This window comes from Photinus pyralis, unplaced genomic scaffold (assembly GCF_008802855.1).
Source record: "Photinus pyralis isolate 1611_PpyrPB1 unplaced genomic scaffold, Ppyr1.3 Ppyr1.4_LG1, whole genome shotgun sequence".
Taxonomy (NCBI): Eukaryota; Metazoa; Arthropoda; class Insecta; order Coleoptera; family Lampyridae; genus Photinus; species Photinus pyralis.
Window position 1 is genome coordinate 62,384,917 of NW_022170249.1, and position 17,161 is coordinate 62,402,077.

A 17,161-nucleotide genomic window follows, 5' to 3' on the forward strand; every position below is an offset into this window, starting at 1 on the left:
CATATTGCACCCATTTGCGAAGTGAGTGTGTTAAATTTCTATTAAAACACATTTTTATTATTGAATGGGTGTTGATGGTTATACTTCTATTAATTTATTATTCCAAGAAAGTTTTTTATATTTGTTAGGAGTTGAGTTACGTGTAAGGTATGTACGTCATATCTTGCCTACTTTTTAATGCAAACATGTATAATTTCACACGTGTACCTATTTCCACGTTGTTTGTTTTTTACTAAAATTTGGTGGAAATAACGCATTTCAATCGAGTTTGTGCCAAAATTCTACATTTTTTATTGGATATAAGTCTTCGTTTAATAAGGGGGTTTTATTTTGGTATGTCACATTTATCAAACCGTTTTATAAGTTTAGTTGTTGATAAAAACCGTTGATTTTTTAATACAAAGAGCATTGCTAAACTTATTTATTATTTGCAACAAGCTTTGCCGTAGCATCTGCTTAATTTTTTATGCATAACCTCACTTATATCCTCAATACAGCATGATGAAAGTCAAGTGGCATTTATCACATGTCAGTCATTGTAACGACCTCTTATTCATCTCCAGCCTTTCTTGACTGACCAAATCGCTACCGCTATTTTTCTTGTTCTAGATAAGTTACAATGAGTTCCAGTGTCTGTTACAAATGCAGCCGACCAGGACATTTCGCCAGGGAGTGTTCTCAACCTGGAAACCGAGATAGTGGTTCTCGCGATAGTTTCAGCCGTGGCCGCGAGAAATGTTACAAATGCAATAGATTTGGACACTTTGCGCGTGAGTGCAAGGAGGAGTCTGAGAGGTGTTATCGCTGTAACGGAGAGGGGCATTTCGCAAAGGATTGTCCACAAAGCCCTGATGAGCCGTCTTGCTACAATTGTAATAAACCCGGTCACATTGCGCGTAGTTGCCCCGAAGCTGGTGGTTCTTCGGCCGCACAAGTTTGTTACAACTGTAACAAAAAAGGACATTTGTCGAGGAATTGTCCGGAGGGAAGGAAGACGTGTTACGTATGTGGTGAGCCAGGCCATATTAGTCGTGACTGTGACCAACAGGATAATAGAAAATAGTGTCACTACGTTCAAGGAGGAAGTTTTTTTGAATACCATTTTTATGTTTGTTATACTTTGATATTATAAACCTATTTTAGCAAAAAAATTTGAAAATGAACTTCTCTTCATTCACACACAGTTTGTTATTGTTTTCCTATAAAGATACATTGTTTTAATCATGTATAATATTAAACCCACTTATTTTGGCATTTTTTTTGTACACCACATCCGAGAATTTTTGTATCTTATTTTATACCTTCTTTCATAAGAAATGGAATTAATAAAATCCGACAACTGTGATTTATTCAGGTTTCCCAATTTATTTTTTTTAGTTGCCCAAAGTTTTACTTTTTTTGTGTATGTTAACGGCATTCAGTATTCTATAAAATTGGTAGGGAATGTATGTAATTCAGAGTGTGATTAAGAAATATTCATAATGATAAATTGGGGGTGCTTTTTTTTAAAAACTTTTGGGAAGGGAAAGTGCTGCCATCGAAAGGGGCTGTACATTTTTCCTTTCATCAATTATTATACACATTTCCTAGGAATTGTAGCTATAGAAAACCTGAATTACCTATACAGATTGCCGATAACGTATATATGTAGGGTTAACCCTTCCAAATTGGCTTGGGAAGTTGTTGGTCCAGATATAAATGATAATCCAGCATATCTAGAAGAACACAGTTCAGTAGGTTGCTATAAATTCAAGATGGCGATTCCCGCCTAATCGTCGAATGTCAAAAGCTTGTGATAAATACATATTGATAATGTCCCCCCACCGCTTTTTGTGTGTTGTTTTGCTCCGTTGCCCCTAGGTAAATCTATTTGAATCTTTTCACTCATTATTATTAATTTTAGTTAGGTTCAGGCCCCAGGTTATAAATGGGTAAATTGGGCTATAGCCCAGGGCACCACTTGCATAGGGATGCTACATGGCCGCGATTGCCCCGGATCCCGGTGTTTCATATATAAATCCCGGAAAACTAACGCAACGTCTTGAATAAAAATTCAAAATTTACACTTGCCCAACCCAAATACCCAGTGGCGACACTGCACGAACCAAAAGAAATAAATAGCCGCAAACCTCGATCGTGACATATTAAATTTATAAATTCAATGGTGACATATACGGTGGGTGTTGTCTGTGGTTATAGTGAACCAAGCTCCTCAGTTTTTTTTGTTTAATATGTTGGTTTTTGTTCCAGAACATGCTTTTGTTAAATTTTATTGATACACGTTTAACATTTTATTTTTTTTGTTTTTTTATTAAAATATTCTTTTTGTGCGTTAAAAACATGTAGGTACCTAATGAGATTAATAGGTATGACATTAAAAAAATAAATATAACAATAAAAAAACTAGCAACAAAAAACAACCATTTTTTCGTGAAAGTTATGTAATTTAAATCGTGGTACCCATTAAATTTTTGAATGTGGTATATTTTACCCGGTCATACCTAATGTTCGGTCACCATCCCTCTGTGACCCGGATTTTAACGCAATCAAATGTGGCACCCCTACACTTGCAAAATGTGGTAAATTATTTTTTTTCAGCATTTGCAATCGGCCTATATCTGGGCTTGTGGATAATTTTTGTCAAAATATAGCTCAGGACATTAAAACATTATAGCCCCGGCCCTGATTACGTCACAGGATGGGCACACGTGCATCCCTACATAATAAATTTTGGACAACAAAGTTTTAATTATTTTTTCTAAATTTAAGAAAGGATTTGATATGCGCTGTTTAGAAAGCACAAAATGTATTATTTTTTAGTCTTTTTGGCAAACAAAACAAAATTGGAACTATAATTATCACAGTAAGTGGCTTCACACACCCCCCACCCCCAAAAATAAGTAAGTCAATATTCTGGCCTATTAATATTGATTTTTTATATGCTTAAACAATGTTTTTATTCTTTATTTAACGATTAAAAGATTGATAAAAAAAAGTAGGTAATGCCAATATCTTATACATTTGTGGAATGTAAAAGTCCTTTTTTTATTCTTTATATACTTAGTGACGAAAGACCTATTTCTTACGTAAAGTTAATATAGAATTAATTGACATAAATTTATTGTTATGATGTTAAACTCGTTTTAAGGTACGTTTCCTATGAAGCGTCTTACGCAGATGAGGCTGACGCAATGCACTGCCTCAATAGAAAGCAATGGAAGCATGTTCCAACCTGCATGTGGCGGCCGTCTCCAGTTGCATTTGTAAAAGCCACACCGTGTCAGACGCTATAGGAAACGTACCTTCAATAGAAAGCAATGGAAACATGTTCTAACCTGCATGCGGCGGCGTCTCCAGTTGCATGCGTAAAGGTACGTTCTTATGAAGCGTCTGACGCGGTGTGACTTTACACATGTAACTGGAGACGGCCGCCGCATATACCAGGTTAGCACATGCTTCTATTGAGGCGGTGCATTGCGTTGGCCGCACCGCGTCACCACACGCGTCAGAGGCTTCATAGGAAGCGTACAATACCTTTAGACGGTAAAATTTTTACATGTAATTTACATGCGTATTTCTACATGTCAAATTTCGGTAACAATCGTAATAAAAAGAATGAGAGCATAATGCGATACATCTTTACTTAGCTTTTTATTACTTTACAGTTATGAATTCGATAATGTACAAGGTAGTACCTACCATTGTATGGTATAATGGTAGTACATAACCGTTTACCATTGTTCGAAATGCTGCGAATCATAACATCGTTTTCGGCACGCTCTGTATATGTAATCATGACTTGTTAATTGTGTACTTAGTATATTCATGAAAGTGATTACGTTTGAAAGTCTAATTAAATTATCGAGTAATAACGCCGAACAACCAAATACAATGGGAAATTGAATGAAATTTTTGTTTACCGCTAAATTTGGCAACACTGCCTTTTTATAGATAAGCAGACGACTGACGAGTTACAAATGTACGCGTGTCATGTGTACCGTATAGGTGAAGTATCGTCAAGCCGGTAGGCAAAACTCACGATGTTGAAAATAAATAGCAAAACAGGACTAAGTAGTTTAATAATTTTCACGGTACTTTTATTAGCGTGGGTCGCCGGTTTCTCATCTCGTTTATTTGCGGTTATTAGATTTGAAAGTATCATTCATGAATTTGATCCATGGTAAGTGGCTTAAAATTTTCACCTACAAATTCTTCACCAAATTTTTCGCCGTCAGGTTTAACTATAGGGCCACCGCCTACATGGTCGAGAATGGTTTTTACCAATTCTTGAACTGGTTTGATGAAAGAGCATGGTATCCTTTGGGGAGGATCGTCGGAGGTACCGTCTATCCCGGTTTAATGATTACATCGGGCAGCATTCATTATGTTTTGCATTTATTAAATATCGATGTACACATACGTGATGTATGTGTGTTCCTAGCACCAATATTTAGGTAAGTAAGTGCAGGTGCAAATACATTTACAGTGTGGATCTCAAAATTATATTTTTAATTGGTCAAACATATTCTTCCTTCTTATTGATGGTAGGTACTATGTTTACCTGTAAGTGGTTGGATACAGATTAGTAAATTAGTTATATACGTGTACTTGATAAGCAAGGGAACCAATGATAGCATTTCACACATCTTTCCCATTATTTGCTTAATACTATCATCCTAAGCACAAAGGACATTTATCATTTTTTTTATATTTTAGGCTTACTTATCTGAATTTAATGGATCTTACAAAAATTAGCTTTGAAGGTAAAATGCCTTCGTATACGTCTTTGCGAGCGTCTCTGAATACGTTTTACATTTTGGTTAGTTTTGGTAATTATAAATCTGTAACTTGACAGTCTTTGTTAAGGTTTAATAAAACAGCCCACTTCATTTATTAAGGACCCAATAGGTCCTTTTTAGCCTTACCTATCTGTCATAACAGAAGGTCTTAGAGGCACTTGAAATGTGATGTATAAGTTCCTCTTGTTCCAAGGAAGAATCCGTTCAATTTACAATTAATGGATTAAAGGTCATCAAAGTTCAATCATTTGTTTCTTTTATGGTTTATTTTTTTTAAAAAGTGAAAATTCAAAATTTTATCTTGTTAGCCCACTTCGATTTATTGTTATCGTTTACGATTTGCAAAACATGTGCTGCACTGTGTAATTTGAATGGGTATTTTTTCTTGTATTTTTTATTCAATTTTTTTCTTAGCAACCATAATACATACATAGATGAATGGAACCAATGGCTTTTTCTAGGTTTCTGAGTATGATCTTTTGGATTTTGTAAACATTTTTTTCTTACCACAAGACTTAAAGTCCTAAATAAAATTGCAAAAAAATCTGATCTCGACGAATTTGGTGTCTGGGGATTTTTAACTAGAAAGTATCGAATCCAAAATTACTTTTTGAAAATTTGTAAAACAACATTTCAACTTTCAATTAGTTACCACGCAATTCAAATGATATTCCAGCTGTGATCTAAGCTCAGTGTTTCATTTTTTACAGAGTGTAATAAATTCGTGGACAGGCTTGTTGTGAGTGATTATCCCTTGGACTGCATGTTTCAACTTCACTGTAGAGCATACTTGAAATATCTTTCACTAGGTGGCACCCAGCATCGGTATGCCATACTGGGGCAACTACTGGGCAACAAAAACTAGGCGGCACGACGATTCATTTAAGATTGCACAGAAATTGGTTTTCAATTGTCGTCAATTATAATCTGAAATTAAATAAAACAAATCCCAATTTGTTTGATTTTCAAACAATGACACCTATTTATGATTGTTGTATTTCCACATTGGTCACAATCACATTTTTATAGCAAAGCAATAAACTATAATCCACTGACATTGGCAGTGTTTTGCCAAGGGCAACAGTTACATATCATTATTGTTCGATATTATGCCAAGGTTTTTTTATTATTATGAAAAGATACAAATTATGTGTTTTTCCAAAATTCCATTGATATTTGTCATAGTTTAGGCATTGTTTTTTGCATTCTACTTAGTTAGATTTCAATAATCCATATGCTACTGACATCTAAAGTAAATAAAGAGGCTCATGTCAAGAACGTTTAAAGTGTGCTGTGGTGTGGAATGGGTAATTCTGTTTGAGACCATACCAGATTGCAATAAGTCATGGCCATATGTGATTGCGCATCATTCACACATTAAAATCACATGGTATTTTGTATCTTTATCAGGAGCAGAATATAGGCTAATTTACTAATCTAATATATCTACATAGTCCTACAACAGTACGTGGGTCGGTAAAAAATATAAATAATCTTTTGTTGCAATGTCAACTGCACATCTATAGAAATTATTTTTGACCGTCTAGGGCGTCTCATTTTTGCAGTGTAAAGAAATAACTGATTTTTTTAAAGAGAACACCTTGTATAATTTTAGTTGTTTCGATGTTATTTGTTAACCTCTACATTAAAGGTATTTACTTTTTGATTTTTTGTCAATTTAGGCCATCTTTTTAATTTTTTTCTGAATAATTCTCCATAAGCAAACCTCACTTCTATGAATCGTAGCGACCTTGTTTTTTGAAGTTAAGAAATAGATTTGAACAATAATGTTAATCCGAGTAAAGGACAACACTTAGATAATGAGAAGGTTGGATTTAGTGATACAGGGTGTTGAAAAGATAAAACTTTCAAATTTCAAAGTGTATTCTTTTTCAAATGGAACTACCACTATTTTATTTCGCTATACGATAGTCATTTTTGTGTTCTCTTCAATTTTTATAAGGGAAGTACTTACTGTGTCTAAACCTTGTAGTTTTTAGGTTATTCAATATTTTTCACAAAAGTACCTACCCGTTATTTGCCCACAAGTAAACTAGTGTAACAAATTAATTATTTACTGCAAGTGTATTCCCTATATAATAATTCCCTATATATAATAAGACTAATTAAGACGTGGATTTCAAAAAAGATGAACTAGTTTTTTTAATTGGCCTTATTTTACTGCGAAATAGGGAGTAAGTACACTTGCAGTAAATAATTAAGACACTTGTTTATTTGTGGGCAATTAATGGGTAGGTACTTCTGTGAAAAGTATTGATATTTTTTTGAAAATTATGAAATAACCTAAAAACTACGGGGTTTAAACACAGAACACCCCTTATAAAAATTGAAGGGAACACAAAGGACAATCGAATAGCGAAATAAAATAGTGGTAGTTCTATTTGAAAAAAATAGTGGACACTCTGTATCACTAAATACAGCTTTGTCATTATCTAAGTGCTGCCCTTTACTCGGATTAACATTAATATCTGACAATGACAACAGTAGTACCTATTGCCTATAAAGTATTTAAACAGTGGTGATAGAGTTGAATTTTCGTCTTTAATAAGTAACAGGTAAGTAACGTCAATTTTTTGCATTCTTTTTCTTGGTTACATTGATGTATCACAACGTATATTTTTTAAATTTTGGGCATGAACTAAAAATGAAAACATTGTTTTAAGTTTTTAAATAGTAGGTCATGGATTCATGGAGATTTTGTGTTGTTTTTTGTATCCATGATAACTAAAGTAGTCGATACCAATCAATAAAAATGGCTGACAAGTGACGTCATTTCAAAAATTTGAATAATATTAAATAATATATAATTAGGTATATAAAAAATTATAGGTTGTGTTGTAATCAGGAAAAAGAATGCAAAAAATAGACGTTAAAATATTATAATATTATAATTAAGTACCTATTGCATTTAAAAAATACCAACTTTGGTTCAAATCACAGAAAAGGTCGCCCAAAATCTTACTTGACTTCACCACTGGATTCTACGTAAAATTATCTATAACAGGCAGTTTTTACCTCTTTAGGGCATTTTTGCAATTGTACGATTCCAAGTGGTGGAGCATCCTGCCATGTCCTTTTTGAATTGTGAATTGTAGTCATATTAAAATTTAACATGCTACTTTTTAACGCTTTTTTGCAAATTTATTTGTAAAAAGGTAGCTTTTAATCTCACTTCGGTCAGCTGGTTGGGTGGCAGCAAATGAGGGCGTGTAGAAGACACTTATAGAAAGTTGAGTGTATGTGCACCTACTGGGATTCTGTAATTAACAGCTCTAGGTACGGGGCTACATGATGTGGGGTCGGCGACATCTGGGCGCCATCCCTGAGCGTGTTATACGAACATGGTGATTTTTTAGTGTTTTCCTATGTTCTTCTACAGTTTTGATTTCAAAATGATGTCGTTGGAAAGATCTTGTAAAGGCGCACAACTTCTGAGTGGCAGAATTTTGTTTTTTAGCGCATTTCCACAAAAATAAAAAAATGCACTATTGTGGCCACTTTGTCCGTCCGCTCGTTTTGCGACGCTACTAGTTCTTTATCTTAAGAGCTATTGTTCTACTTTTTTCGCTATTTGATTCGTTATGGTGTCAAGGCTTGCACCAAGGAAGGAATTTTTTCTGCGTTTATGGCTAAAAAAGTTATTGTAAAAAAACCAACAAACCGTTTTTTACATGTTCCATAATTTTACACTTTTGCCGTTTATTAACCATCCTAGAGATCATTTATAATTTTGTATTGTTGTCTGTCGTCTGTCTGTTGGTCTGTCCGTCTGTTCCTTTGCCTGTCTGTTTCTCTATCTGTCCGTGTGAACGATAATTTTGTTTAGAAATGACCGATCGCTTTTGCATCTCCGTTAGTTATGAACTGAATTGCATGAAATTCAATATGGGCATAGCCTTAGCCATATAATACGCAATGCCAAAAGTTGAGTCGAATCGATTCAAAATTCACAGTGCCCTTTTCGCATCTCGACCATTTATAAACCGAATTGCAAACTTTTTTTCTTATAAAAGTATTTGAATGAAATTTGATACATAGGCACTTGGAATAAAGGAAAATCTAACGCCAGTTTCAAAATTTGGTTTTGCGCATGCGCAGTGTCAACTTTTTTATTTATGGAAGCATTTAAATGAAATTGGATACATAGCTGCTTGGAATAAAGGAAAATCTAGCGCCAGTTTAAAAATTTTATTTTGCCCATGCGCAGTGCCAACTTTTTTTTATTTATGGAAGAATTTAAATGAAATTTGATACATAGGCGCTTTAAAGGAAAATCAAATTCCAGTTTCAAAATTTGTTTTTGCGCATGTACAGTGCCAACTTTTTTATTTATGGAAGAATTTAAATGAATTGTGATACATAGGCACTTGGAATAAAGGAAAATCTAACGCCAGTTTCAAAATTTGGTTTTGCGCATGCGCAGTGTCAACTTTTTTATTTATGGAAGCATTTAAATGAAATTGGATACATAGCTGCTTGGAATAAAGGAAAATCTAGCGCCAGTTTAAAAATTTTATTTTGCCCATGCGCAGTGCCAACTTTTTTTATCTATGGAAGCATTTAAGTGAAATTTGATACTTTGGCGCTTGGAACAAAGGAAAATCTAACATTAGTTTCAAAATTTAGGTTTGCGCATGCGCAGTTCCAACTTTCTTATTTAGAAAAGCATTGAAATGAAATTCTTCTTATAAACTGAAATTGAAATAGCATGTCAAAAATCGATTGCTCATGTGCAACGCGATCTTTCATATTTGTGGCCGGATGTTTACGATTTTAACAAAAGTTGCATCTTACAAATGGGAAATGAATGCAAGTGGAAATGCGCTTTATGTAAATCGCTTACGATTACTTTTAACTTGTTTTCGTAGGGCGAAATTAACCACCTTGTGCAAGGCGCACGTCGTCGAGGGGCAGTTGACTTCGGGCGCCCAAAAGGTATCTTCAGCTGCGAATTTTGTCCCGCGGTTTAAAGTTTTTAAATCTCGAATCGCAGTCTCTCTTACACATGTTGTCAATAGAAGCTCCGAGATATGAGAAGTGTCCCAAAATGGAGTACCATTTTGTGGAGGGCTTTTAGCGAAATCTACCAAAATGCGAATTGCGCGTGAACGGGACGTCGGAAGCGGGTATTGACAAAGGGAATGTGGTAGCCCTCGACAAAACCTTTAAACGTGAATTGCGGGTATGTCGTATATCATTGTATTAGTAATAAAAAATTCTACTCAATACAGCGTGTTTTTTATGGGCCATATAAAAAAATAAAGTTGATGATTTCTCCAAAACGAAATGTTGTATTCAACGTTTCTCAACGCTATCTTATAGAACTGAAAAAGTGGCAATGAGAAAGTGTTTTGTATTTTTTTGTCTCTTCAAATAGCATCAGAAAACAAGTATAAATTGTGCACAACTCTCGTGCAGATAAAGCGCATTTTTTTTAACCGAAATAGCTTTTGTTTTAACATCACCAATGGATATATTTCTTGCTGACGACTCAATCGCCCTTTGTGAGTACCCTCTTTTGACAATCCGTTCTTGAGGTATAAGGGAATATACCCGTTCACGATAAGAGGTTGAGGTGGAGGGCTATGGTTGGTAGAAATTAATTCCTTTCGTTGAGACCTTTCATTAGAGTACCATGAAGGATAAAACTAGTTTCTCTAATTTGACCATCGTCGTATCTTCTTTGATTTAAGAGATGCTCTAGATAGACATCCTTGGACACAGTGTATAATTAGGCATATAAAAAATGTAGGTTGTGATTACATCAATGTAATCAGGAAATAGAATGCAAAAAATTGACGTTAAAATAGATGGTGTTGCATTTAAAAAATACTAACTTTGGATCAAATCTTAGAAATGGCGCTTCAAAAATGTTTGTTGACTACATCACTACATTTTACGTAAGTAAAATAGTTAGACAGTCACTATTCACAAGCATTCCATTTCCATTTTTATTGGGAAAAGAGGCGGTTGCATAGGCGTAACAGTTTTTGTTACAACAACAAAACAGTAAGGTTAAAAATAGATAGAAAGAATAGATAGATAGATATAATTAAGTGTTTGAATCATTTTATAACTCAGTACGTCACGATTTAAAGTAAAATATCTTTGTATACAATTTATAATGATAACTTTTCTTACAGCGGTTTGACTGCTATCTCCACTTATTTACTTACCAAAGAACTGTGGTCGGCGGGAGCAGGACTATTTGCAGCATGTTTCATCGCTATTGTGCCTGGATATATCAGTCGTTCAGTGGCAGGTAGTTACGACAATGAAGGAATCGCAATATTTGCACTACAATTTACGTATTACTTATGGGTAAAGTCTGTAAAAACCGGATCAATATTTTGGTCATGTATGACCGCCCTGTCATACTTCTACATGGTATCTGCGTGGGGTGGATATGTGTTCATTATCAACTTGATACCTCTTCACGTCTTTGTCCTGTTGCTAATGGGACGATATTCCAACAGGCTGTTCACAAGTTATACGACTTTTTACATTTTGGGTCTCTTGTTTTCGATGCAAATACCGTTTGTCGGCTTTCAGCCGATACGGACTAGTGAGCATATGGCGGCATCGGGTAAGTGCAGCAAAATTGAGACTCGAATTATTTGGTAATTTTCAGGTGTTTTTGCATTGATCATTGCGGTGGCTGTTTTAAAGTACCTACAGAGTGTCTTGTCTAAAGCAGAATTTAAATCGTTATTCATAGTGGGTGCTTCAATTTCTGCAGGCGTCGTGTTTCTGACAGTTGTGGTACTCACCTATGCCGGATACGTTGCACCTTGGAGTGGAAGGTAAGCTTCTTATGTAATTTATTGGTTTATAATAACTTTGTGCAGATTTTACTCTTTATGGGATACGGCATATGCCAAAATTCACATACCCATCATCGCTTCGGTTTCCGAACATCAACCTACAACTTGGTTTTCGTTCTTTTTCGACTTACATGTTCTGATCACTACATTCCCGGCAGGACTGTGGTACTGCATAAAGAACATCAACGATGAGAGAGTCTTTGGTAAGATTGGTATAGTTCTAATCGTTTACCATTAGAAAAAATGATTTTAGTTGTTTTGTATGCACTTAGTGCAGTATATTTTGCCGGTGTAATGGTACGATTAATGTTGACACTTACTCCGGTCGTTTGCATGTTGAGCGGCATTGCGTTTTCCGTACTGTTTGACCTGTTCCTTCGCGAAGAAGACACGCCTCGATCAAGTGAAAGTGACGTTGATGATGAGCAGACTGTTAGCAGCAATCGAAGACTGTATGATAAGGTTTGGAATATTCTATTTTACATCATCCAAGTGGTGTTGTAGTAGCCTTGTTTGTATAGGTTGCCTTATTTTCACCCCACCTGATTTTTGCGATTGTCACAATTAACTGTATCGCCACCAAGTAAATTCACATATTTCTTATTCATAGATATGAGTATGGCCCCTGATTGTTTGGTCGTGTCATGTAAATATAAAAAATGTTCGAATTGAATTTTTAGCTTCTGGGGATCAGCTCTGGTTGGAAACTAATTTGTGACATAATTTTAATTCAAAAAATCCAGGGTGCCTACAAATTTTTAAAAAACTTTTGTTTTCATTTTTCATTTCCTCAAAAAATCCAGTTAAAAAATAAAAACACCAAAAAAATCGTAGTAGGCCTAAGACTGAATTTTTGCACATTTCCCAGTTTTTCATTCTGAACAACTTTTCTTAACACCTTGTGTACCTCATCCCCAAAGAGCATTTTACTGGCATGCAAAAAACGTTTTTTGAAAACTTCGATGGCACCCTTGATTTTCCCAAACCAAAATAATCTTACAAATTAGTTTTCAACCGATGAGGGCTGATGCACAGTAGCTCAAAATTCAACTCAACATCTGCTCATTGGTTATTCAGTGTATAGATGGCCCCGAGTGATGGCTTAAAAATGCACTGCACGAAATTGCCACAATACCATATACCAATTCATTTATACTGGCTTGACCGAAATGAATTAACTGTCCCATTTTTAGGCCGGCCGTGTTCCAAAAATGAAACACGAGCAAGTGAAGGAATCTGATGGAATTGGTGCTAACTTACGAAGCATTATAATAATAGTGATGTTATTGTTGCTCATGCTATTTGCCGTTCATTGCACGTGGGTAACAAGTAACGCGTATTCTAGTCCAAGTATTGTGTTAGCTTCATACGGAAACGACGGTTCCAGACAGATTTTAGATGATTTTCGCGAGGCCTACTATTGGTTATCTCAGAATACGGCGGACGATGCAACAGTAATGAGCTGGTAAGCGTCTCTTTTCCAAGTTTAGGAGTTTCAAATTGCATTTTTAAGGTGGGATTATGGTTATCAAATTGCGGGAATGGCTAATCGCACAACGCTAGTCGATAATAATACTTGGAACAATAGTCACATTGCGTTGGTTGGAAAGGCAATGTCGTCGAACGAAAGTGCAGCTTACGAAATTATGACTTCGTTAGGTGTAGATTACGTTCTTGTGATATTTGGTGGTGTCATCGGTTATTCAGGTGATGACATAAATAAGTTCTTGTGGATGGTTAGAATTGCGGAAGGCGAACATCCGAAAGATATACGAGTAAGTTGCTCTTTAGTGAGTGATACCAGATGTCTCATTGATCTACGTAGGAAGCCGACTACTTCACTGAACACGGAGAATTTCGGGTTGACGCAGAAGGTTCACCGACATTACTAAACTGTTTAATGTATAAATTAAGTTACTATCGTTTTGGAGAAGTCAGACTTGACTATCGCAATCCTGGAGGATATGACAGGACTAGAGGTGCCGTAATTGGCAATAAAGACATTAACTTGACTTACTTGGAAGAAGCCTATACAACAGAGCACTGGCTGGTACGAATATACAGAGTGAAGAAACCTGATGAATTTAATCGACCTAAAATACCATTCTCTAAGAGAATAGTGAAGACACAAAATTTTGTATCAAAAAAGGTAAGTGGTATAATTCTGTAACTAATAATAACACCTTCATTACAGAACACTAAACGCAGAAAGGGGACATTAAAAAATAAACCTGTAGTAATAAAAGGGAAGAAACTTGCTACAAAACAGTCATAGTGAAAAGACAGGTTGACCAATAATTATATTTAAATACTGTTTTTACAATTTGCCGTATGTATTTAAGTTGTTGTGTTTGTAATAAAATTTGTTAAACTTTAATACAAATCATTACACTATTTCAATTAGTTTTTGTCAAAGCATAATGTCGCATAAGATAATGTGATTGCAATGTTTTGGCAAAATTCCATCAACATTTATAACATACATTGGAAACACATCCAGCTCCAGTATTGATATACTGTTAGAAATAAAGATCGGATATGGTAGCTGTACTTGGTACTTTTATTTAGTTTCACCTTGGATATAAAACTCCAAGCCAAAATGAAAACTGAACTTCAAATTTGGTGATAATTTCTGTAAGAGATCAATGCTGAATTGAACTTGGTATTCCACTCCCATTACAAGATGGAGATTTTTGTGAGCCCAGATTCCGTCGATTCAGTTCAAACCTAGACAAAAGGTTGATTCCTCCTTGTAGATGATTTTTTTGTACAAAATAAGATCATCATGAACCCTCATCAAAAACAAATTAATTTGAACACTAAGATGACACTGTTTGACATTTGATTCAAATGAAACAATTGGTTCCATGCCTAACATTTTTAATTTTGGGAAGAGTGCTTTGGAAAAATAAAACGTTCTTTTCGTGGTTCTTTTATTGTGAATAAAAGTTTGACACTTTGATCCAACTGTCTGGTTGCAGTATTGGCAATGAACTAGTTGTGTTGAGAAAATTCGATTTTCATCTGAATAGAATTGAATCTTCGTTTTGCAAGAAAATTATAGTTCAGAATACATAAGAATAATAGTACATTATATATCAAGGTAGAGAAGTCCACTATTATTGCCTGAGCACCAAGATTACATCTCGAGGCGCTTGCGCCGAGGGGTGTAAGGTGCGAGGGCAATAATAGACTTCTCTACCGTGGTATATATACTATTTTTTTCACTACTAGCACTTGAAATCCTCTAAATTAACATATTATATTGATAATAGAGTTAACGGTTGGACAGAATTGTTTGTTTCTTAATTTAACATGTCAATCAAGTACGTGGAAGTACAAGTCAAACAGGCCGTATTTTGTTCTGTCATTGAGATTTTTCAAAGAGTAATTTCGTTCGAATTTTTTCAAATGTGATAATTTTAGGTATGTAATTTCTCTGGAAATTGCGAATGGTGGCAATTATTCGTTTTAGAGAACTTGTCTAAACGTTCATTGAGCGAAATTTCGGGTTGTGTTTTCTAAAAGTGACAACGTGACAGTTCTCATTATTGACTACTAGTTAATAATAAAAAATTATTAACCACTTTGAACAAATGCCGAGAAAGCCTACTTTACAAGTGGAAAAAAGATTAATAATCATGTCATCAGACGCTAGTAGTGAAAAAAAAATATTTTCTAGCACACACGTAAAGTGAAACTACTTGAAATAAGTCAACCTTTTGTTCATAAGAAAAGAACAATTTGTTTTTCCAAAGCACTCTCCGCAGAAAATGAAAATTGTAATTTTAGGAAAAATGTGATGCTGAACCACCTTGTGTGATCGTTGTAAAGAGAAAAAAAGACCTAGTCTCAAAATGTCAAAATCATCATCTTAAACGTTATTAAAAACGGAATGCCGTATTCGAAATCTGCATTAAAAAGTGTTCGACTATGAAAAAATTTAAAACCAAAATCAGAAATTTTCGTTTTTTGCAATATTTTCAAAACTATTGAAGGTATTTTAAATTTCTTTTCAGATTATTATATTCAACACGAAAATTCGCAACTTTGCCCTCATTTAACCAAATTCCTATCTCTAAGATAAGCGAGATCCCCATAGTGGCACTCCAGAGAGAGATATCGTTATACTAAAGGATATCCATCTCTTCAACTCGCACAGGTAGATTGTAAATTTCTACCGGCATCAAAAGTATACCCAAATTTGGGGGTTAGGACGCTTTTTTATTTTATTCTGAGTAGCACAGAGTTTTGTTTGCTGTGTATAGAGACAATTAGAACAGAGTTCATCTTGTTAAATTATTAATATTTTGTGTAGTGCCTGTTTTTGAAAATGGTGCATCATTGTGTGGCTGTTAAGTGCAGTTTCGCCTTCTAATCGAACAAGGAGGTGTTTTAAAAAATAACCTACAATCTGAAACTTTTATTAACAAACGCGGCAATTCACAATTTTTCAGCAAAGATTCACATCTTTAAGCCAACGCATCCAGTAACAGAAGAGTTTCTTGCTGAAGATTCCCATGAAATTCAGATCATACGGAAAATAGTGGATGTCTTCTTGAAATGCAGAATGCACCACCATTCCAAATTAAAAAATTTAGAATTTCATGGAAAATCTGCAACAGTTCGGCAAAAAATGAATAAATTAATTTTATTTAATAATTGTTAAATGTATAAACTATAGGTATTATGTATGTGTGTATTTAAAATAAAAGTGCATTTTAAAAAATTCATCTTTTTTGTAAATTATAAATCATACACCTACAAAGTAGGACAATTTCAACTAAAATACTGATAAAAGAGAAAATTTTAGACATTATAAACCCATACTTTTATATGCATCAAAAAAACAACTTTAAACTTAATTTTAAATGGTCTAAATGTTTGCGAACATACAAAAGTATTCAATAGAATAGTTTATTTATGAATTATCAATTTAAAATACAAAAAGATTTTACAATTAAGCATATTCACTCAGGATAGAGATAAATATCGCTTAAAGTAATAAGATAAAAAGAGACAGATACTTTACTACTGCGGGTTGCCTACAAATTTATTTGCCTCATTTATTTGTTATAGCGCAACCGTTCCAGTTACGTTAGTATACAGTTCAATGATGTACATACAGTGAATTTTTTTAAAATGCGAACATTGGAGTTTACATGCAATGTAATTTCCCTATGTTCGATTTTAAAAAAAAACACATCAATCTATTGAGTAGTTCAAATGAGTAGTAGATACAATTGACAGCTGTCACATTTTTAAAAATACCGCCGTCCAATTTAATTACGAAATCGGTTAGGTTATTACTTAGAATGTCAAGGAGGACACTTCGAACATTTATTGTAATTGTTTGCGTTATTTATTTTCTTAATTTATGTATTGAATTATTGAATAAATCAAATTAGTAGAATACCGGTGCACATGACCTACAAATAATTGAAGGTTGGTTCACAATTCATAGTCACACAAGTTGCACGATTTGGGAATGTGAACCGCGCACACCTCAGAGATTGA

At 34.5% G+C, this 17,161-nt stretch overlaps 1 protein-coding gene across 1 annotated transcript; it reads left to right on the top strand.

The window, feature by feature from the left end:
• Positions 1-3,947: 3,947 nt before the first annotated feature.
• On the top strand, positions 3,948-14,040 carry LOC116178837 (dolichyl-diphosphooligosaccharide--protein glycosyltransferase subunit STT3B-like). Its single transcript, XM_031498466.1, has 10 exons — positions 3,948-4,180; positions 4,236-4,454; positions 10,964-11,406; positions 11,452-11,623; positions 11,669-11,847; positions 11,898-12,106; positions 12,838-13,109; positions 13,158-13,419; positions 13,470-13,793; positions 13,839-14,040. The coding sequence occupies exons 1-10, from the start codon at positions 4,041-4,043 to the stop codon at positions 13,917-13,919; spliced, it is 2,301 nt and encodes a 766-aa protein (XP_031354326.1). The 5' UTR covers positions 3,948-4,040; the 3' UTR covers positions 13,920-14,040.
• The last annotated feature ends 3,121 nt before the right edge of the window (positions 14,041-17,161 follow it).

Coding starts and splice junctions, on each gene's coding strand:
- LOC116178837 (XM_031498466.1), top strand. CDS start 4,041: ATGTTGAAAATAAATAGCAAAACAGGACTAAGTAGTTTAATAATTTTC. Junction 11,624..11,668: donor GTTGCACCTTGGAGTGGAAG/GTAAGCTTCTTA, acceptor AACTTTGTGCAG/ATTTTACTCTTTATGGGATA. Junction 12,107..12,837: donor ATCGAAGACTGTATGATAAG/GTTTGGAATATT, acceptor TCCCATTTTTAG/GCCGGCCGTGTTCCAAAAAT.